Raw genomic sequence first — 22,910 nt, 5'->3', positions numbered from 1 at the left:
TGATAGTTAATATCTTATAAATGTTTATTCTTGGTACAGTATGAATGGATCTATGGGAACTCAGCATCAATAACTGATAGAAAAATACCTTTGTTGCACCAAGATCATTCTACACACACATACAGAGCCAGTAGGAAAACAATATATTATGTGTGTCGTGAACATTTATCAAAATAAAGGAAAGTAATCCGAGTGCAAACATTAAATATGAAGTGCCACCCATACAAATAGACATACAGTGTGAGGTACAGCATATTGGCATTTTATAATATTCTCTACAAAATATATCAGTGATTATCTCATTTTTAAAATTTCTTCTGTAAGATCTGAATAATCCCTGTGTGCAAATGACCTTTTTTAATTTTAATTTATTCTTCTGTGGTGAAAGAAATCCTATAGACCTGTGAGAGGAGGGGGAACAAACGAGTCTTTGGAGTGAATCGTCTTAAACATATTTGGCTTCATATATATATATAAAAAAAAAAAAATCAAGTAGTGAGACCGTCACGTCCGATGTGTTTTCAGTCCAAAGGTCTTTAATGTCCGTTTCAGCGTTAGAGTCCAGAGAGGCAGCGGTGGAGCTCTTTAATGAAGCATAGGGTCCACACAGTGTAAAGGATGCAGACACAACTCCAACACGATCATGAACAGTCAGTGAATGTCGGTGTCACTAATTAACTTTAAACTCGACAACGCCATGCTTCAAGAACAATTTCTCATCAGTTTTTATTATCTTGCTTCATTGGCATCTACTGCAGGTGTTACTCCAACGACAAAGGAGTAAAGGAGTAGTTTATGGGTTTTTTTTTTCCACAGAAAATGACCTTTGATTGCAGAGACAGAAAACTCACAGAGCTTCCTTTGACATCTTCATGTAACTGAGGTTTAAGGGTCAGCTTCAGGTTGTTGCCTGCTTAAAGGCGGGTGAAAGCAGTGTGAGAAGTCTTTTTCCTGACTGGTTGGCTGGATTCTCCCTATGGTGCACAGTTGTTCCAGCAGAGTTAGCTTAACGGAGGTCGAGGGTTGGATGCTCCCACAGAGAGCTGCAGCTGTGGATGGCCGTGCACTGCAACGCAAACAAACACACACAGGACAAAAGAAAAAAAGACTGTTACAGTTTGGGTTAAAACTTTAAAGAGATTTCTTCTATTAATACACAGAAAACAATAAAACAATTGCATCTTATCCGACTAGACTTACAGTAGTATCCTAAGGCTAGGGTTCCCAAACGTTTCAGCCTGGGACCGACAGAAACTGCCGGCCCCCTTCGGTCTTTATTGGGGAATTACGAGAATTTAAGGAAATACTAAATCTCAAAAATTTCAAAAATTTTAAACCATTGTGCAAACAACTATGTGACGTTATTATCCTTATATTACAACTTTGTTCTGGTAATATGACGACTTCTCTTAATATTCCGATTTTATTCTCTTAAAAATAAAAAGACAGGATTAGGGCCAGTGTAAATTAAAGAAAATAAATTATATTATATCCACAAAAGAAAACTAAAAAATTTGGAAATAAATTCCCCATGCAAGAAAAAACTTGTTAATCAGAAAAAATAAATGTTCTCTGATGTCAAAAAGTCATAAATGTATGAGAAAAAACTAGTTTGCCACACTCAAAGGCATAAATTTGTATTCGACAGGGAAACCCACCCTGGGATCCCGTCCTAATGTATCATGATGTAATTTGCATTTGAAAAAACACCGTCTCTCTCCCTGTAACCAGCAGTTTTCTGGCAAAGTCCTTTTCAGCTCGGCTCACTTGGAATGCTGGCCAAGTAGATTCTAACAAAGTAGCCAGCAATAGAGCTGCAGCTATCGATTATTTTAGTAAGAGATTTATCTATCTAAAAAAAAAATTCAATCAATCTAAAAAGAGATAGTCTTAGTAAATTATCAACCTCAATAAACCACCGTTTTGAATAACAAAAACAACATTTCACATTTTAAATGCATTGTAAATGGCAAAAACATGTAAACAAATTAAATCTAATGCTTACAGCATATATATATATATATATATATATATATATATATATATATATATATATATATATATATATATATATATATATATATATATATATATATATATATTATTTTGCAAAACAGACAATATGACTAGGGCTCCAATTGACAATTCTTCTGATTGAATAAGTTATTGACTTTTTTTAATGAATTAATAATCCAAACACAAAAAGGTGCTTAATAAGATATTTTCCTTCTTTTTTTTTTTTCTTAAACACAATTTTAACCTGGTGAAGCTAGAACTGAGCCACTTGAGGAGGTCTGGTGAGAACATATTTAGGAAGGTTTTTCATTTTAGATGCAAAATGTTCAGAATTACTTGTGCAGTTCTGGCTAAATTACTGCTCTAAGTGGGCTGTTAGCTCAGCAAAAGGCACGTTTTAGAGTCTGTATATTCTAGTTTATGGTTATTCAATTATTAAATTAGTAGACGGTTATTTCAATAATTGATTAATAATAATTAATCTGATTAATTGTACCAGCCATAGCCGGTACCAAGAGACAGTAACAGCCTTATGTTTTACTGCAGCGGCGGTGTTTTCAGAGGAATGGTCAGTGTTAGCGTCCTGCTACACTTAGCATAGTGGCTAATCAAATATGCAGAGACAAACAGGCTAATGAATGGTTGAATGTTTCTATAGAACATTTGCTGAATTTCATTAGTTACACAAAGATCAAATATTAACATCTAATATTACCTGCTGCTTGGTCCCACTGAGAGGTTAGACTTGATCTAATGGCTAGTTAGATGTGATCTAACCAGCCAGGGTTACTAGCCTCTGTTTGAGTTGGGATAAATGGTGTAGACACTTTCAGAGTGGAGTCCATTAGAGCCCAGGGTCTGGACACCAATGTGGACAGGGACACTAAGGTCGATGTTCTCCAGAATACACTAAAACCAAAAACACAATGTATAGCACTAATGGGTACTTGTTTTTGGTTAACAAAAGAAATTTAAAAGATTCGGGTGTAAAGTGGAAGAGGGGCTTATACCTTGGTACACGCTGAGCTCATGACAGATTTGTGGAATTCCTTGTTTACAAAAATCTGAGGGATGAAAGAAAAAGACGTATTTGTACAAGTAATAAACCCATTAGTAATAAAATAAACCAACATATGCTAATCTAAATAGCGGAGTTTTTTTTCTACCCACCCTGTATCCGTACACAAACGTGGCATTGCTGCAACCGAGCTCGTCGAGATGCGGCCTCTCCCAGCCAATCAGGAGGCTGCTCTGTCCCACCGGTTTAATGACCTCAACAGAGCGAACCTCCGCTGGAGCTCCTAGAGAGGGTTAGGCAAGACATTTTTGCCCATTTACACCCCGTATTCATTTCCTTCAGTGTAGAAGGACAAGCTGTTTTCATATTTCATATTCTAACCCCAACAAGCGAAAACACCACACAGTACATTCGGAGAGCGCTAATAGGCCCAAATGATACATTAAAACGTAATAATGGTACACAGCAGTGTGTTGCACAGGCAATAAAATGGGGAACACTAAACAAGAATGTGCACTGGAGTGTGCTGCAGCATTTTCATTAATTTAAAAGACAGGCACAGAGAAAAGGATATATTTGGAGGGAGTAAAATCATATCAGAGCAATATGCAAAGAAAAAACTAAACTACACTGCTGTTTGTTAGTGCACCATTTTGAACGGTGAGGTGCAGAAACAAGAGAACTTATTGTCAAAAATATATGAAAGCTTTTAAGAGTTTTTCAGAATTCAAACCTATCCCTTCCAATATTGTAACATTTTTATATATACATATATCTATATAGCAACTACACTCACACTTTAGAGTAGTAGAGAACAAGGTTATCAGGATGACTCGGATGTTAGAGTTTTAATATAACTGGTTTGCCAATACTACAAGTGTTGCTCACGTCTTCGTTTGCTTGAATTTTGTTCCCTCTCCATACAACTTAGGAGCGTGGGAAGTTGTGCAAGAGCGTTCAAGATTCCTGTAATTCCCTGCAAAGCAATAAAATGCACTCAGATGCATATACCAGGTATCCCTGGCATATCCTAATTTTATGCCAAACGAAAAAGCTGCGTGTTGTGTTTATGTCTGTCTCAGAAGTCGAATAACTTTGACCCAAAACACAGAAAATTAAATTTTATGTTTCTGGAAGTGATAAATCAGATAATACTCAGCTTTTCAGGGAGCACTCACTGCCCATAACGACTTATTTTTCTTTGCGGGGGAAAACAAGCAAAATGCAGATACAAGCGTGCAGTTAAAAAATCCTGAAATCTTAATTTGCACATTACCTGGTCTGGGTTTTGAAGTATTTTCCATCGCAGCAGTGAAATCTGTGGCAGCCTCGTGGCATCTCTCAGGAGAGAGACGAGCAGACCGACCGCAGACTGGACTTACTGCATCCGTATGTGCAACATCAGGCAAATCAAGCATGGTAATGACTTTGTTTTTCTGATCTGTGTGTGCTGCTAACTTGGTGTTTTCAGATGAAATGTAGCTGTTTTTTCTGTGAGTTGCAGCGCTGAAAGGAAGATCAGCAGAGGTTAAAAGTTCTGGTGTTACAGAGCCGTCTGCTTTAAGGTGACAGGAAGCAAACAAGCTCGGACTTAATTTGGCGTTAGCGCAGCGAGATGTAACTGCATTAAAAAGAGTCGGTGACTTATTAGAGGAGTCAGATTTAGTAGTTACAACTGGAGGGTGTTTAGTGGGGCAAAAGAATTTGGAGACTGGCAGAGAGTCAGTATGTTGGACACTGAAAGAAAAATGTCTGTGTAGGTCTGTAGGCGCTGAAGGTGAGAGATTTCTCCGGGGCTCCTGTCCTCTTCCTCTGCTCTCTGGTGCCTAGACATAAAAAAAAAAAAACAGCTTAAACTTTTATTTTACTTTGTATAAACATATATTACAGATTACTTAAAGATTTCCAAGAAACACTTTAAGAGTCTGTAATACTTTAAAGTACCCTACCCAACATTTGTACCTGAAAGCTGTCCATCAGAGTCTTCTGCAGCTCTTCTTTCAGATTGAGAATCTTCTCAGGACTGCTCAGCCTCCTGCTCGGACTGACTCGTGTGCTTGAGGACGCCATGGAAGGACTCTGCGAGCGTTCCCCTACCTCGGTTGTATCAGGGGAGTACTTCTCTTTCACCTCCACATGACAAGAGTCCCTTTTCTCTGGTCGGCTGGTTGCTTGGAGCGGTCCAGTGGCAGGAGACAGCTGAACAGGGATTGATAAAAAAACTGTGTTGGATTGACGTTAATCACAAATCAGACTAGAAGCTATCACACAAATCCTTTATTTGATAAGTCTAAATGGTAAATGACTTGTACTTGTACCGTATATTGTTTATCAAGTCTGATGACCCCAAAGCGGTTTACACTATAGTCAGTCATTCACCCATTCACACCCTGATGGTGGTGAGCTATGCTAGTAGCCACAGCTGCTCTGGGCAGAGGTGAGGGTAAAATACAAGTCTGCTCAACAACCCAGACCCTACAAACAGATTAATTTAATATTTATGGTTACAAAAATACACTATGACAACATCCTTGCAAGGAATCTGTACCAGTGTGGTATCTACAATAAATTAAGTGGTACTACACCTGTAAAACTGTTCTGCCTGACATACAGCAGCCTCTTTGTGTTAGCTAGAAATAAGAGTATTTGTACTCTTATTTGTAAGTATTCGTTTTTCTGCCTTGACTTGCATATCGACTTACGTAGGGCTGGACAATATGGCCAAAACTTATATCCCGATTTATTTCTTAATTTCTGTCGATACGATATCAATATAAACAAAATAAAAGCCTTAATAAGATTGCAAAGAATGCCCAAAAACAGATTCCTGTACAAATGACAATTATTTTGCCATCTTTATAAAACTCCAATATAACATTTTAGAAATATTTGCTTTAAAAAATAAAAACACACAAAATTATATAAAACCCAGAACATCGATCAGTGACCAACGCTGTAATCAGAGTCTAATGTATATTCAAATATTGGAAATGTTATATCAAAATATATATTGATATTGAATTACTGTCCACCCCTAGGACTAAAGCAACATCCCATTCTTAATCCATAGGGTTCAATACGACGTTAGTCCACCTTTTGCAGCCATAGCAGCTTCAACTCTTTAGGGAAGGTTGCCCACAAGGTTCTGCAGCGTTTATGAGAATATTTGACCATGTTTCCAGAAGCGCATTTGTGAGGTCAAACACTGATGCTGGACGACAGGGCCTGGCTCTCAGTCTACGCAATGATTCATTCAAAGGTGTTGTATCAGGTTGAGGTCAGGACTCTGTGCAGGCCAGATCACCTACAACACTCTTATCTATGTCTTTGCAGACCTTGCTTTGCGCACTGGTGCACAATCATGTTGGGAGAGGAAGGGACCATCTCTGCTCAAACTGTTCCCACAGAGTCGGGCGCATGAACCTGTCTAACGTCTCTTGGTCTGCTGACCTACTCAGAGATCTGGGGCCTCATGTACGAAGCGTGCGTACACACAAAAAACTTGTGGCGCAATGTTTAACAGCCAACTTGGCATGTACAGAAATTTACGTTGCATCAAAGTGTGCAGTGATCCATGCACATTTTTGACCTGCGTGTGAAAATGTGCAGCAGTGACACAAACTTCTTTAATAGACAATAAAGAAAATGTAGTAATAAAACTCATCCAAATCTACTGAAATATAACTCCATTCAGTTTTATTTAACCCACGGAGAATCAAACCTGATTTTTTTTTTTTTATTTGGAGCTTTTATGGTTCAAACCTGTACAAAGAAATAGAATCTCATTGAGCATCACACGATAAAGTAACACGCAGCGAAATGATGGAAACACCCTCAATCTGATGGAAACTGTGAATATTCTTCTGTTTTTGTCACATGTAGATGTAAATGTGCATCGGTCTGTGCCTCGATGCATGTGAACCATCTAACAGGTTTTTCATTCTCAGTGGAAAATAAAACGGGGTCTGATCAGCAGAGTAATTCCTAACAAAACAGCCGTTTTGATTCCTGCAGCCGCGACAATCACACTTGTCCATAAATAGCTGCTTAAAGTTGTGCATAATTGTGGAACGGTGGCAGCGTTGGGACTGCAGGACGTCATAGATGGAAGAATGCAGAAGGAGCTTGTGGTCAGAGATCCTGCAGACACATGATGATGAGTGTCCTATTAACTGGTTTCCCTCTGTAGCACAGCGTTAGCAAGGGAGACTAGGAATAAACGCATGTCGCCGGTGACTTTTCAAGTTCTAACTCTGCTGTGGTCTCTGTGAAAGGAGTGTTTCAGCAGGAGCTGACTGACAGATCGAGTAGTTAACATTCCTGAGCCGTCCCAAGCCAGCCCCATGGGACGATCTCATCCATGTTGTTCAAATACAGAAAAATCCCTTAAACCGTGGCTCTCGTTTGCAGCAAGGAGCCGAATTCCAAATGTAAGCAGGGATATGACTGCCCTCATATCGCTATAATCCGGCTCAACTCAGGATTCCACGATACTACCGTATTAATAATTATTCTCATTATAACAACTGTGCCTGGAGTGAAATAAGAGCAGGCTCCATGTGCGATTGCTGACTCGTGCTTTTTATGCAACACCCTGACTTGTCTTAAAGATATAAAGTACTCCACATAGTGAGTGTGGGGACAGACGTTCTCAGTGGCGTATTGGAGGCATATTCACTACATTACAATGATCAGCATTAAACTATAACGCCGGTGTTAGAATTTGATAAACATTGTAGAACAAAACAGGTACGATCAGACAAAGTTTATAATTTCAGCCAGTTTCTTAAATGAGTAGGGAATGTCACTCAAGAAGCTGTTGGTTGGCTATAATTCACTACAGACATCCTTTGAGGTGCCTCTGTGACTGTCTGACAGCTCCGTTTCCATGGTTATTTGGATGTGTGGCGGGTGTCTTCCAAGTATCTTTACTCATTTGCATATCTAATTAGAGGCGGGGACTAGGGGGCACTACGTACACCTGCAGGTGCATCCAATTCCACGCAGTAGATTATCAAGGTGTTGCATGCGGCGACTCGTCTATGCACAGTTTCGTACATCTGAATGTTTTTGTGTGCCTCAACTTTCAGGATTTCTCCCTACCCCCAACGTTTAGAATGAGATGCACACTCTTTCATACATGAGGCCCCCTTTCACTGGAACTAAGGGTCCAAGCACAGCTCCTGAAAAATACAACCTCGCACCAGAATCACCCCCCACCAAACTATACCTGGCCCAGTGCAGCCAGGTAGGTACCGTTCTGCTGGCCAAACCCAGACTCATCCAACAGATTACTAGCCTGTGCAAATTCTCACTTATCTGGGCCATCACTTCAGCAAGTGAAAAACTCCTGGATAGGTGTTGAAACTGGGCAAAAGTCCGGTTGCCTCCGTTTTAAGCCTGTTTGCTGTAATGGATTACTACATGGAGACGGATTATTCATCATTCCAGAGAACGTGCCTCGCCTCTAGGGTCCAGTGGCGGCGTGCTTTACTCCAGAGGTATTCAATCTTGGTCCTCGGGACTGACTGTCCTGCATGTTTTCGGTGTCTTTCCTCCGCCACACCTGAACCAAATGATTGCAGGACCTCCTCAGCAGCCATCAACGTCACAGAGGCCTGTTAATCGCCCATTTATTTAGTTCAGGTGTGTGGAGGCAGGTAAACGCCTACAACATGCAGGACAGTGGGTCCTGAGGACCAGGTTTGTAGACCCATGCCTCAGACACTTTGCATTACTCTTGGCGATGTGGAAGCAGCTGCTCGGCCATTAAAAAGCTCCATGAAGCTCTCTTTGCACCATTCCTGAGCTAATCTGAAGGGCACATGAGGTCTGTAGAGATTGACTCTGCAGAAAGTTGCCGACCTCTGCATACAGTGCACCTCAGCATCTGCTGCCCGCTCCGCCAGTTTCCATGGCCTACTACTTCATGCCTGAGTCATTTCCAATCGCTTCCACTGTTTTATACTTCCACTGACAGTTCATGGGATTATTTAGAAGTGAGGAAATTTCATGACTGGATCTGTCACACAGGAGGCGTCCTATCACAGAACCACGCTGGATTTCACGGAGGTCCTGAGAGCGATCCATTCTTTCACAAATATCTAAAAGCAGTCTGCAGCGTAGGTGCTTGATTTTATACACCTGGAAGTGATTGGAGCACCTGATTTCAATTATTCAGATGGGCGACCAAATGCTTTTGGCAATAAAATATATCTCATATTGGGTCAGTTGGGTTTGCAGCATGCAGGACATTGGTTATTTGTATTTATTTGCAATAAATATATTTTTCTTCTTCTTAAAAAGGTGAGCCATTTATAGATAATTGATTCTAATCGTCCACACAACAAAAATTCTCCTGAGCATTTTCTCAGAACGCAATATATCAGGGAATTTCAAACCTAACAATAAAACAACAGCCTCATCCCAAAGACAGAACACCAGTGCACTTGCACCTCAAGAGCAAAGGAAACACTATTAATGACAATAATGTCCAGATTTTGGCGAGAAAGAGGAGAGAGGGAAGCCATCTGTGTCAGAACAGAAGGGGGGGATTGCGGTTTCAATTTATAGAGCATATATAATCTCTGCTTTGAAACTCCAAAGAGATTACATCAGCAGTCTCCTCATCATTCAGGTGACCAAGTACTCCACTCACACCAAGCAATAGCTTCTAACAACCCAGGACAGTAACAGGCGTTGATTTGCATCTGACTTGAATGTGCCTAGGAGGATGGACCTCCAAGTGCTTAAAAAACAGCAGCGCTCCAACTGCAGGTTGCTCAAGTGCGAAACGCCAGAACTGACAAAGACTCCTGGATAGGTGTTGAAGCGTTTTAAGAAAACTGAATCTGGTTGCCTCTAATTTAAACCTCTTTGTAGAGATCAAAAGGATCTAAAGAAGTTTGACCAATTGTCAGGGTTCTTACTTCAATGTTTGTATAATGTTACTGCTATTTCAGTGATTGAATTAATCCTTAACTCATTGAATAAAATAATGCCTGTCCTCAACATAATCTACCCAATTTTTGTCCTCCTTGGTCGTTTGCGGTGCTTTCTCTTTTTATTCAACTACCAGTTAGGGAAGAACTAAACCACCAGATTAGATTTCTTGAGCATTTTTATTTGTAACCTTCTCTATTTTATAATCTGTGTTTTAAAGATGTTTATATTTCCTCACCTGGGGACAGTTTGTGACCATGCTCTCCTTTAAAGGGACAACGGGGGACACCGCAATACTTGAAGGTGAGGTTGACCCTGGGGAGTTTTCCTTTAGCGTTTCTGTTGCTGCAGGTGCAACTCTCCAGCAGGTTTGAGGATTTGCTGAAGTCTCATTGGCAAATATCGAGGTGCGTTTTTCACTTTTACCACACTGAGCTCCAGATTCAGGCGTGGCCTCATTTTGCTGCTTAATCAAACAGCTGGATACAACTGGGCAGGTTGGATCCGGCATGAATCCCCTGTTGCAGCCTAGAAACGCTGAAAGGAAATCGTGGGTGAAGTCAGTACACTGCTCTCTGCGTTGGATTTTGCTTTCTGGTGAGAACGCAGCAGAGTAATCCTGCAGAGCGGCATCGCTGAGCAGATGCTCAGCCTGCTGCGTCAGCCTGGGCTCCAGACAGCCTCGTCTGTGCATGGACTTCATCATCTCGGCTAACAAGCTGTTTCTCTCCTGACACTTCACCACCAGGCAAGAAAGCTTGGCCTGTTATTGGGGGGAAAAAATGCCTGTTAGCAAAAAAAAAAAAAATAAACCACAGAGATCTATTTATCAACAAAAACAACAATTCAGGAGCACAATTATCCTGTTTTCTCACCTTTAAGGGCGCAACATCCAGATCGGTTTGGCTTTTTCTTTTAAGGAGTGCATCATACTGCAAAAAAATAAATAAATCAAACACATTCAATCTTTAGACAAAAAAAATAAACTCAAAGTGCTGACTGGTTACCCACCTTAGCTCTGATGCCGTTGTAGCGTGCTCTGAGGGAGACGAGAGCGGCGGCCTGATCCTCCCTGCTGCCCTGTCCTCGTTTCACAGCGATGTACTCGGAGTTCAGCTCCTCCAGAGCGACGGTCTGTGGAGGGTTACGCACATAATTCACATCAAGGACAAATTAATGAGGTTACTTTAAACGGCTGAAGAACAATGGAAAATGTCAGCATCATCTTGTTATATGCGTGTACAACATCAGTTTATCAGCCTTAAGTCACTGCCGTGTGGTTGTTACTTGAATAAATGTCCCTGAGAACTAATGCTGAGACGTAAAGAAAAACAAACAAGTCGTGCCTTTGCTTTGAGCTGAGCAGCAAGGATGTTATATTGCTCCTCCGTTTGTGCCTTCAGAGCCAAAGCATCATTCTTCTCCCGGAGCTGGGCCATCAGTTTATTCTGCAGCGCCTTCACCTGCAGCAGGCACAGCCACCAGTCAGACGCAGCACACACTCTGCTTATATGTGCTGAGCAAATCATGGTCATAAAGGCTTTTCAGGAACATCGTCAAACGGACATATACGCGGGGGTTGCAGAGCAAATGCTGAAAAACAAAACCGCTGCAAACGTGCATGAAGACTCTGAGCCGCTTCAATCTGAGGAAAATAGTTCAATTTAAGGCATATGATGCAGAAAGATTTAAAATGAGGAAACATTTTTTATATAAGAGGAGTTTTTTGTTTTAAATGCGAGAGTGGCAATAAAACCTCTAAAAACAAGAATGTGAAAAAGCAATGCTAATGAGGCGGGCAAAGGGATGGTATTTAGAGCTAGATTATAGGTTTTAGTGAGCCTACACTGGAACTGCTCAGGTGTATGGATAATCAGTGTGCCTGCTGTAATGAATGGGTGGTTTGTTTGGTTTTAAAAATCCACATATTGATAGATTTTGGGCATAAAACAGAGATTACACAGATTAATTTATTTTACAAAAGTCTGGGTTCTATTTTTCTGTCTACATCTAGAAAGAGTGAAGCACAGGAAAGGTTCCTCTTTCTGTTGCGGTTAAGTTTAGCTTTTAGGTGCAGCAGTAAAGGCATCATGAATACTTTGAAATACGTCAAGCTAAGTTAAAACTGATCTTAGGCTCACGGGAATATTCTGGGGAAAAAATCTGAATGTTCATGAACATTTCTAGATTAAAAAAAAAAAAAAAACAGCAAAAGAACTAAACAATACTGACCACAAAGTTTTACATAGAGGAGCCAGAATACTATTTCTAGAAAAACAAAAGCTTTATCTGGAAATAATGAGCTACAGATTAGTATAATTCAGGGGATATTTAATTTATGCTCATTTTAAACAGAAAGCAGGATTTTTCTGCATGAGAGATTTATCGCTGTGACTATTAATACAGAACTCAGCTTCATAGATGTGAAAGTTTTTTTTAACATGACAACAGCACCTTAGGGTGAGGGGGTTAAAATAATCCAACTGTAATCAAATAAAGTACCTGCATTGAAAGGCTCTCGTTTTCCAAAATGATGTCTTCCTTTTGATTGGCTGATTCTGTCAGCCTCGTCAGCTGCTCGGCTGCCTTTTTTTCTACCACCTCCCGCCTGGTTTCTGACTGAGACAGCTCACTATGCAGCTTCCTGATCTGCAGGTATAAGAAAGACGATAATTATCATGTACACAAAAGAAAAGAAAAAATAAATATCCGATGCCATTACAAAAAAGTTGCTCAGTCACCTCTGCATGACTCTTTTCCACTTCTTCTCTTGACTTCTTTAGCTCGGCTCCCAAAGCTTCAATCTCCCTCGTCATGTCCCTTTCTTTCTGTCATCCATCAAAACCATGTGGAGCGAGAACACAGAAATTAGCTAAATATGGTAGCTGTACTGCGGCACGGGACTAAATTCAAAACAAAACGCTTTTAGTTGAATGAACAGGTCAAATTAAATTACCCAGAATACCTGCACAAATTCCCCTCTGTGGTTACCGGCCTCACATGTCGGAGCGTCATCTTTTTGTCCGGTCCTCGTTTTCATGGAATCACTTTGTGGCTTCAGCTCAGGATCGGTCTCCTCAGCTTGTATTTGAAGGCTGCGCCTCTCCTCCCTTAAACCCACAATTATATGCTGCATGTTGTTTTGCTCTTGCTTTAAGCCGATGATTGATTGCTGAAGTTTTTCCTCGTCTTCTTTCAGACTGCTGACAGACATCATCAGCTGGTCACGCTCCACTTTTAAAGCGTGAGCTCGTTCCCTCTGGTCTCTCTGTTCGCCGAGACCCTGGAGGGACTCGGTTAGTTCGTCTCGCTGTTTTTTCAAATGAAGAACGGTTTGGCTTAGCTGGTCGCTTTCAGCCTGTAAAGCCAGCAAAGACTTCCTGATCCCATCTCTCTCTTCCTCACCACTTAAAATAGACTCTTTTATCACATCTTTATCTCTTTGAAGAGTTGATAAAGAGCGAGCTAGCTCCTCTTTCTCTTCATCTAGCCCACTGATGGACCTTGTGCACTGATCTCGTTCATCCTTCAGACTGCTGACGGCCCTGCTCAGCTTCTCTTTCTCTTGTTGGAGTCCGTGTAGAGACTGAACGACGCAGTCCTTCTGCTCCTTCAGCGCCCACACTGAGCGAGTTAACTGCTGTTTTTCCTCGGTTTGTCTTTGGAGAGACAGTGTGACTTCTTTCTGCTCTTCTCTGAGGGAATTGATGTCGGCTGTCAGATCTTTTTGTTCTGTTTTGAGGCTCTGGACTGAAGTGTTGAGCTGGGCTAATTCATCTGTCAGAGAACTAACATGCGGACTGTTCTGCGAGCGGTTTTGTAATGAGTCATCCTGAACATTTTGCTGACAGCTAGACGAGGAGGCTGTGGTCGAACTGTCACTTTCTTGACTGAAAATCAACCGGGCTTCTTTATTTCCTTTAAACAAACTGTCTCCTGAACTTTCCACACATTCTTGTTTTTTCTCTTGAAAGCATCCCGGTACTCCAGCTTGGTGGTCCTTCTGTTCACCCTGTGGCTCCTCTTTTCTCTCTTCTAAGATTTGCCGAAGCTCCATAATGGTATTCAGATCATCCTCGGTCTTCCTGGTGAGTTCTGAGATCAAACTAACTTGCTCTTGGTTCTCCTGCTCCAGCCTGACGCCGTCCTCCTCCAGCTTATAAATACGTCCCCTCAGGCATGTTTGCTCCTTTTTGATCTCCTCTTCTCTGAGTTCAATGTGAGCCAGAAGCTCTTGGATCCTATCTGCCAAGGCTCGGTTTTCCTGATTAAGGGCTTGGATGAGCTCGCCCTGTGTGAAGTCCTGAACTGAATCATTTTCGACAGAATTTAACGTTGGGCGATGATCTCCATTACTGGTGGATGATGTGAAAATCTGCGAAACACAGCGATAAGAAGATCCATATTGAACTCAAATATTTTGCTAGCAAAGCTTAAAATATTTTAGAGAGTAAACCACATAGAATACCTTTTCCTTCGATGACCCCTGCTCTTTTGCACTCTGTCGCTGTTCAGCCTCTCTCCTGAGCTGTAGCTTTAATTCAGCATTCTCCTGAGCTTTAGCCAGCAGCTCTGCTTTCATGTGCTGAAGTTCAACCTCCAGGTGATCACGTTGTTCTTTCAGAGCTTGCAAATCGTCACCAAAACCTAAGCTGTGGAAAGCAGCCATCAGGGCATCGGATTCCTCACTAGGAAGTTCCTCCACGTTTCCCATTGCAGGCTCAGTTAAAGCCTCTGTGGAGAAGGAAAGGGACTGGACACCTGGGCCGGCTCTGGAGCCAACGTGTTGATGGAGGATATGAGGATTTTGTTTTGGCTTTTTTGATTTGGCTGGTGGGAAACGAGCCTCTCTGTTGTTCTGCGTGTGCTCTGCTTCGCCCTGGTGGTCAATAGATGGAATTGCAGACAATCGAGGCTGAAGGTGTTTCTCTTCAGCATTTGGCAGCACCTAAAAAATAAAATAGTAAATGTTAAATAGATGCTAAAAACCTAGGATCAGGTGTAAATGATTCATACATGTAGAAAACTTTTAATCCAGTTGGCAACTGAGAAATATTGACCAGTGTTTATTAATATAATACTAACATATGGGTTGTTATAGGTGCTCCGTTCAGTCAGACATTTTTACTCTAATTGACTCAAATACTTTTTTTAAAAATCTTTTTTTTTTCTCTATTCAATAAATATATAAAAAAAACAATGTTTAATCTATAAATACCTCAACCAACAACAAGTACTTCCGTTGACTTTTTTCAGCTCAGTAAGAATCACATCACAGATATATGATGATCAATGAGCACACAATCTTGTCATTAATTAATTTTCTCACGGTTTCAATTTCAGAAACAACAATTTGACAACACCAATCAACAGAGGGGTGCTAATTATTTCCAAATCAGCTGAACAGGTTTTGCCTGATTTTATGAATTCTGCATCAGGAACTTGCAAACATACATATAAACAAAAATTATATTGATAAATGATACTCACTTTAAGCTAAACAACTCAATAATATTTTGTTTCCCCTTGGTACATTATATTACTTTACAGGAGGCACTTATGGATTAGATTAGAGTTACCAAATAAGCAAATAGACTGGACCTTTCTGCTTTTATGATACAAACTGTATAAAAAATAAATAAAAATAAAATAAAAAAAGCATAGCTAATTGACTTAGTCTTCTTATAATAAAGTGGTGCCTGTTTTCCTGCTGATTTTGTCAGAAGGAGCAAAACAGTCAAAGCTAAGATGAAGTTATCATTTGATTATAGAGAGTGCTTCTTTTCTTTATTACTGTCTGCATTTGCTCAGTTATAGTTTTAAAGAAGGGTTTGACCTAAACAAAATACCCTTATCAATTTCTTGTCATCATGATAAAATTACTGCGATAGACTGGCGACCTGTCCACGGTGAACCCCGCCTCTCGCCCAGTGACAGCTGGAGATAGGCACCAGCACCCTTTGTGACCTCATGAGGGATAAACGTGTTAGAAAATGGATGGATGGATGGATGATAAAATGAGCTGATGTTTACACACCTCTCCCTGGCTTCTCGTCGGGGATTGTTTAACTGCGGTCCCTTGAGACAGAGGGCTGGAAGGTGAATCTGGGCAGAAAGGCAACTCTGCTCTGGCATCTGTACACGTTGCCTCAGGTTTTAGAGATGGCAGAGGGGGTGCGGGGTTAGCTGCATCCCTGAGGATCTGCTGGAGGCTCTGGTTCTCCTTTCTCAGATCTTCAACCTCCTCCATCAGGGAGCTCTCTGACTGTCTTCGCTGACGCAGCTCTGCCTTCATCTCCTCCACTTTGCAGGACAGGACGTGGCTGTTTTCCTGAGCCTCCTGGAGCTCCTCCAGCAGTTTTCTCCGCTCCGTCATCGCTTCCTCCTCTCTCTCCAACAGCACCTTGAGATCCTCCTGCAGGCTGATGATGAAGCTTTGCAGTCTGGCCTCATTTGAAGCATGTTTTGTTTCTTTGTCTCTTCCTCCCTCCGTGTCGGTTTCCGTCTTGCCCTCATCGACCGCTGGCCTTTCTCTTATGGCAGTTGCCACGTTTGGTTGCCACTGCTTCCTCCTCTCTTCCTTGTGCTCCTCTTCTCCTTCCCCCTCTCCTCTCATACAAGGTAACTTGTGTAGCTCAGTCATGTGTATTGCAGTTCCAGCGGTAATTCTGACGGCGGCCATTGTTGCCGTTCCCGTAGCAGAGCTGACGGTCACGTCCAGCAGCTGCTTTTCCAAGGCGTAGATGCGATTCTGCAGGCTCTGCTCTCTGTCCCGGGCCAGGCTCAGCTTCTGTTGGAGCTGGGTTTTAAAGTTCTCAAAATACTGGCACTGGCGACTCATCTCCTCATCCTTGGCCTTCAGCTGCCTCTGACAGCGATGCAGCCGCTCCCGCCACACTCGCTCCTCTCGATCCTTTTCCTGACTCTGAGCAGGAGCAGGGAGAGAATAATCGCATTAGTTGGAAAAAATATGACAGAGTTCAACAGCAAGCAGCTACTGAAGGATTCTACTGCCTCATGCTAAAAAAAAATGCAAATGCAAAACTAGAGAAAAAACAGCCAGAAAAGATGAGGAGGGAAAAGCATCTGAGGTCAGCACCTGTAAAACCTGTTGAGGAGGTTGTCTCATAGTTGCCCCTCTAGTCCAGCTGTTTCTATTTTCATTAAACACCAAAGTCACCAAAGTCAGTACCCCTGATGTTTAATTGACTTGATGCTATGCTCCTGTTAAACAGTGTCCCTTTAATGCTTTTGAGCTGTTACATTTACATCTCCTGTTCAAATTATCAGTTTCCTATAATATTAAAAGCAAAGTTGTGTGGGTAAAGTGTGATTTACATACAAATAAATAAATGAAGCCGGAATCTGCCACATCCCAACACCAATGCTTGAACCTGTTCCCCAAACGTGCTGCAAAATTTAATATGTAAACAAAATGAAAATAAAGCAGCTTACTCGCTACAAAAATGACACTGAATATTCCAAAGAAGTATACGTTCAAATTAAATTTAAAGGCATGAGCTTGGTTACATTGCTTTGTCCATGTAACAAAATTCAGAGAAACATTTCTGTTCCCATCTGTGGTACTCATAAAATTCTAATTCAGCTTGTAAAAAAAAAAAAAAGTCACATAAAAATACAACTTCTTTTTCCAGAGCACTCACCATCGTCCTGACTTCCTGCCTGAGCGTGTGGAGTCTCTGGTCCAGTCTCTGAGAGAGCTGCATGTTGAGAGCTCTGAAGCGGTGGCTAGCTGATGAAGCCGTGGCAACGGGCGCCTCTTGGACTTCTGCGCCTCACCGACACTAACAAAGTAATGAACAACTGCTTACGTAATCTCATTTTCCAAACTTTTTATCAAACTTCCACAGGGAAACTGTAAAGACTTCCTTAAATTAAAGAATTAAAGAATCTAAGATGAGGGTAAAACCTCCTGAACACATTTCTTTTACGTGACAGTGCCCTGCAGGCAGTAGCGTGTGATACCTGATATCTCCTCAGCCAAAAGCGAGCAGATAGCAGCAGGTGTCTGTGTGTTACTGGATCCCATCTCCTCCGGGTTTCTCACCTGTTCCTCGGGATGGCTGCACTTGCTTTGTGCTCCAGGTCCTTCCCCCTCCGTTACACCAAACCCGCAGGTTTGTGTCAGTTCCTAGTAACTGAGCTGCTTCTAGAAGCCGCTCTGTGCGATGAGGTCATGTGATCCTCCGTAGATCAGCCTGGGTTTTCTCTGGAAAATTTACTTGCGGCAAAAGACCTATGAAAAGTGAAGGATGGACGTCTGTGAGACATTTCCTGTTAACTTTTACTGGATGCATGTTTAATAGGATCTTCGTTTCTGACATAAAAACTGACAGACTTAAAATATCTTCATCCATTATTCAACATGTCAACAGCTTGCTGGCACGTTGTTGAGCAGAGGTATTGCTCAGGTTACCCCGCCTCCTAATTATCATCCTCCTTCCAAACACTCCTACTCTACCACTCTGCAGGATACATCTCTTCATCTTTGGGATGGTGCCGCATATTTTCAGAGCTCCTTTAGCCCAGTTAATCATCACCACAGCCCACAGGGTCTCATGCTGTCATTAACTCACCCGACCACAGAGCCGAACATGAAAAATGCGGCCCTGTGGTTCAGGACTGCTAAGCAACCTAGAAAGTCTGGCAAATAGTTGACTTGCTTGAAACTTTAAAGTCGTGGATAACAAAATCACAGAACTACTGTGAAATAAATGATCAGATTCAACAGACTTTTACTTGTGTTATCTAAAAGTTTGGGGGAAAAACAATCAAAAACACATTTTACACAAACGTCTGAGCAATAGATTTAGAGGAGAAAATGAAACTTTTATACAAACCTGAGTTTGCATTTCCACCTTTAAAGGTTTTCCCCTTCCAGTGAGTTGAGACGGAGATGTGGACTTCGTTGTACTCTTGTTTCCATAGTAACTCCGCCGACTAGTTACAGGAATCCTCGACATGTATTTGGCTCTCAGCCCGTTCACCCCCTCCCCCACATCAGTCCTGAACTTTAACTTTTCCTCCCTCCATCCCTCCTTCTCCATTCAGACACTCTTTCTTGCTGTGAATTTTCTCCGCCTCGATAAAATGCTCAGAACTCACAATAAATCTGTTTGTTGTTATTCCCACAAAGAAGTCCAGCGCTTCAGGTTCAAAGACAATTGCAAAACTGTAATAATAAACGATGTCTTCCAAGTATATTTATATATGATTATAAAATGTTCTAATCTGCTTGCATTCTGAGTAGGGGGACTTCTGCAAAGTGCATATTTATCAAAAAGGCCATAAGGTTTCTTTGTAACTGTCAACAAAACATAAAAAACAATTAAGTTTTGAATCCTTGCTTTGCTCCATAGCAAGTCAACACCTAAGAAAGCAAAAAGAAGAAACATTTAGAATGACTATCCTATCCACTATTAGCATGTTATAAGAACTGCAAAGAAGTGAGGTCTGGTACGACATAACCGTAGAGGTTTTACCTGATGAGAGTCCAGGGTTACCTTCATTAAGGCCAAAGAATAAATGCTAAAGAGAAAAATAAGAAGAGGAACAAAAACTAAAAGGGGGGAATGTGGGATTTTTGGAAAAGAGAGAGAAGAACAGAAGAGGATATCAAAAAAAGCCCAACATCAACACAGTAGCTTCAGTGCCTGAAAAAAAAAAAAAAACTTTACCTTCACATTTAACCTGTTACAACAACCACAAACTATAATGACATTTATTGGGATTTTATGTGATTCACAAACACAAAGTAGTGCATACGTGTGAGTTGAAAGGAAAATTATATACAATTACAGACAAAATGTTGCAAATTTAATTCTGAAAAGTCTACAGTGCATTTTGTGGGGTGGCCAGTTGCAAAACCTTACGTGGGCAGAAAACTAACATCCCCCTGAAAACGAGGGGCATGGACAGAAACGCTGGTCAGAGACGTAGAAATCAAGATTGAGTGAGACACATGGAAATCTTTAAAGAAAACCTTCAAGAGGCGGCAACAGGCTTAAAACTTGGACAGAGTTTCAGCTTTCAGCAGGTCAGTCGTCTCTAAACATGCATCCAGAGCTACAAGAGTTTAGATCCAACCATGTTTCATGGTTAAAATGGCCCAGTCAAAGTCCAGGCCTGAATATATTTAGAATCTATGGCAGGATTTCAGATCTGATGACACACGCCATCGAAACTGATTGAACTTGAGGTAGGAAATATAAAAAATAATAGGAAATATTTAGTTTTTTTTTTTTACATACACATAAACAAAAGACCTGCAGCTGTATTGCAGCGAAAGATGATGCTACAAAGTAGTGACAAATCCTTTCACTTCACAATTATTCACAAAATGTTTTTGTCCAACACATAAAATACACTTCATGGTTGTAACAACATGTAAGACCGTTCTATGGGGGTATAAAGAGCTTTAAATGTAGGAACTGGCAAATACTTTAACATACTTGTCTTGCTAACCATGACAGAAAGCATTCCAGAACAAATCTGAGCTTGTACCTTTTCCTCTATCTCCTTTATTTGTCTCTTTTGCAAGTCAATCCTGTCCTCCAATTCTCTAATTCTCTGCAACACAAAGAGACAGGCAGTTAGCTGGTCAAAAATATCGTAAAATATTGACAAGTCTATTCAGAATCATTCATTTAATCGATGCATAATTTTACAAAATTGTTATTTGGCCCTTATTTTCTACTACAAATATTTCCTCTTCTGCTTTATCTTGAAGATGCTGAATAGAAATGAGCATCTAGAACAATTACATAGCCAACTGAACAGTAAAGGTGATACACTCCTCTTTTGTCTCTGACATTAAACTTTATACAGAACACATATCTGTACACTTGAAACATCTTTAAAAGCCTTTCTTTAGACATTTTGAGTGAGTTAGTATTGTGCATTTTTGATTTATTAGTGTTCAAAGTGTTCATTGGTTAGAACTTGTCATGCTAATGAGTCGGAGTACAACAGGTTTAAATGATCTTTAAGGGGTTGATGTGGATTAATGAATAACAAGTGCACAAAAACATGCACAAAAGTGTGTAAATGTACAGAGAGGGCTGCTTGGAGGAATACTAAAGGCGTGAGGCTGCTAAATTCACAATGAAACACACACAGTCACACGTTGATAACTTGAGTCTGTCTCATCTTTTGCTCTTCCATTTCTTCATATCCACTTTCAGACAGAGTTACAGGGAGAACACAGAGGGATACTGCATCTTTTTCAAAGCACCAGAGCTCTGGTGGGGTCAGAGGTTTCAGACAGTAATCAGGGGTCAGACTGGGGACAGGCAGGACTCAACAACCTGACTGGGTTTGATTTGAGCCTTACCTGTTGGGCCTGCTGTAGGAGCTCCATGCGCTCCTGTAAGATCTGACTGTCAAACTGCCGGCTCTGCCGGAGAATCTGACGCCGCAACTTGTCCACGGCAAGCCTCAGCTCCTCCCTCTGCCTGTCTGTCAGCGACTCGGCCACCGCCTGGCATGCCGGCTGCTCCTGCTGCAGAGCGCTATACAGCGTGGCCTCCAGCTCCTCGATCCTCTGCACAGCCAGCCACATACACACGCGTACAGGTACAGAAATACATACGCGCAGGCGTGCACATGCACATGCACAGAGACATACAGGCATGCACGTGGGAGCACACACAAACAGAAACACAGATTGCACAGAAACACACACACACACGCACATACACACAGCACTGTGACCATGTTAGATATAGGAAACATTGTTCCACTTAGAAGTGCTGCCTATTTAGAGTTTAACATTAATGGAGTAATCCTTTTATGAACACAAACTGTGTTTACATGCTCACTCTTTACCAGAACAGGTCAGTTTACAAAAATACAGTGAATATAAAAGGGAAAAAAACTGAATGTCAAACTAAACTTTAAAATAAAAACTAACATCAAAAGTATAGAACCAGAATAGTTAGAACATGGAGATTGACCTAAGACTTATCCAACGTTAAATTATTGTATAAAGTCTACATAAACAGGAAGAGAACAGGGATTTAGCTTCTGATTTTACAAAATGTTTAATTCATTTTTATTCAATTTACCTCCTCAATTAACCTCCATTTTAGTCAAATTGAATATTAAAATATATTAAAGTAAGATTAAAACATCTGTAGTTTAATTGATGAACAAGGAAGACCATTCATTTAAGATCAGGCCAGAAACAAGTAATTACCCCAGCCAACTGAGTGTCTTAGACCACTCCCAGAATGTGGACTTATGTTGTAAAAGATGCAGTATCCCAACACAATGTGAGAAATGTTCTTTCTATGAAACATGTTGCATTCATGAACATTAATGAGCTCCTCAATGTTTATGTCACATGCTGAAATGACAATGTTGTGCCCTTGCAGGTTTTAATCAGTTAATAGAGTAATTATGCTCTTTACACAGCTCTGATAAAACTACACAATATGTTTTATTTTGATCAAAAAGTAATAATACTGCAGATATAGCCAAACTACATGGTGCCCCTACTGAACTCCTACCATGTAAGCCTGATCCAACGCCTGCTTCCTGTAATCCAGCTCCTCTTCGAGGAATCCCTTCTGCTTACTGAACAACTCCTGCAACAAGTCAGCAATATTATATTATATTAATTTTGCCTCTCGCTCATTGACAGCTGGAGATGGGCACCAGCACCCGTCACGACCCCAATAGGGATAAACGTGTTAGAAAATGGATGGATGGATGGATGGATAATTACAGTTTTGGATTATAAAACGTGTGGCAGCTGAAAAACAACTGAAGCCTTAATTGGGTTCTTACTTTATCGTTTTCGAGGTCGATCATCTTCTGAGTCAGTGCCGCCTCAGTGCTGTCTACCTGCTTCAACCACTGTGCATTAAAAGACAAACGCATATAATTAAATATTTTAAAAACATAACTTGGG

The 22,910-nt window shown here is 41.0% G+C and overlaps 2 protein-coding genes across 5 annotated transcripts in view; both read right to left on the bottom strand.

Annotated features, from left to right (window-relative positions):
• Positions 1-13,034, bottom strand: LOC118556161. Its single transcript, XM_036127724.1, has 13 exons — positions 12,942-13,034; positions 12,718-12,800; positions 12,479-12,625; positions 11,323-11,439; positions 10,988-11,110; positions 10,852-10,908; positions 10,215-10,739; positions 4,997-5,233; positions 4,311-4,860; positions 3,187-3,317; positions 3,027-3,080; positions 2,732-2,925; positions 1-1,066 (listed from the first exon to the last, which is right to left on the bottom strand). Exons 2-12 carry the CDS (start codon positions 12,790-12,792, stop codon positions 2,806-2,808), a joined length of 2,136 nt encoding a protein of 711 aa, XP_035983617.1. The 5' UTR covers positions 12,793-12,800; positions 12,942-13,034; the 3' UTR covers positions 1-1,066; positions 2,732-2,805.
• A 5,171-nt stretch (positions 13,035-18,205) lies between these two features.
• The window catches only part of jakmip1 (janus kinase and microtubule interacting protein 1), a 29,177-nt gene continuing 24,472 nt past the window's right edge, over positions 18,206-22,910 (bottom strand). For 3 of the 4 annotated variants that reach the window (XM_036127720.1, XM_021321185.2, XM_036127721.1), the window contains exons 18-24: positions 22,787-22,855; positions 22,507-22,584; positions 21,330-21,539; positions 20,501-20,566; positions 19,480-19,556; positions 18,838-19,367; positions 18,206-18,233 (exon numbers count right to left, since the gene is read on the bottom strand). In XM_036127720.1, coding sequence (XP_035983613.1) covers positions 19,506-19,556; positions 20,501-20,566; positions 21,330-21,539; positions 22,507-22,584; positions 22,787-22,855 — 474 coding nt within the window. In that variant the 3' untranslated portion in view covers positions 18,206-18,233; positions 18,838-19,367; positions 19,480-19,505. The remainder of the gene's footprint in view (positions 18,234-18,837; positions 19,368-19,479; positions 19,557-20,500; positions 20,567-21,329; positions 21,540-22,506; positions 22,585-22,786; positions 22,856-22,910) is intronic. The other variant, XM_036127722.1, reaches the window with a different exon arrangement.

The sequence above is a fragment of the Fundulus heteroclitus genome, chromosome 23 (genome assembly GCF_011125445.2).
Source record: "Fundulus heteroclitus isolate FHET01 chromosome 23, MU-UCD_Fhet_4.1, whole genome shotgun sequence".
Taxonomy (NCBI): Eukaryota; Metazoa; Chordata; class Actinopteri; order Cyprinodontiformes; family Fundulidae; genus Fundulus; species Fundulus heteroclitus.
This window is presented reverse-complemented; position numbering and strand designations above follow the sequence as displayed.

Coding starts and splice junctions, on each gene's coding strand:
- LOC118556161 (XM_036127724.1), bottom strand. CDS start 12,792: ATGACGAGGGAGATTGAAGCTTTGGGAGCCGAGCTAAAGAAGTCAAGA. Junction 10,909..10,987: donor ACAACGGCATCAGAGCTAAG/GTGGGTAACCAG, acceptor ATTTTTTTGCAG/TATGATGCACTCCTTAAAAG. Junction 10,740..10,851: donor TGGATGTTGCGCCCTTAAAG/GTGAGAAAACAG, acceptor CCCCAATAACAG/GCCAAGCTTTCTTGCCTGGT.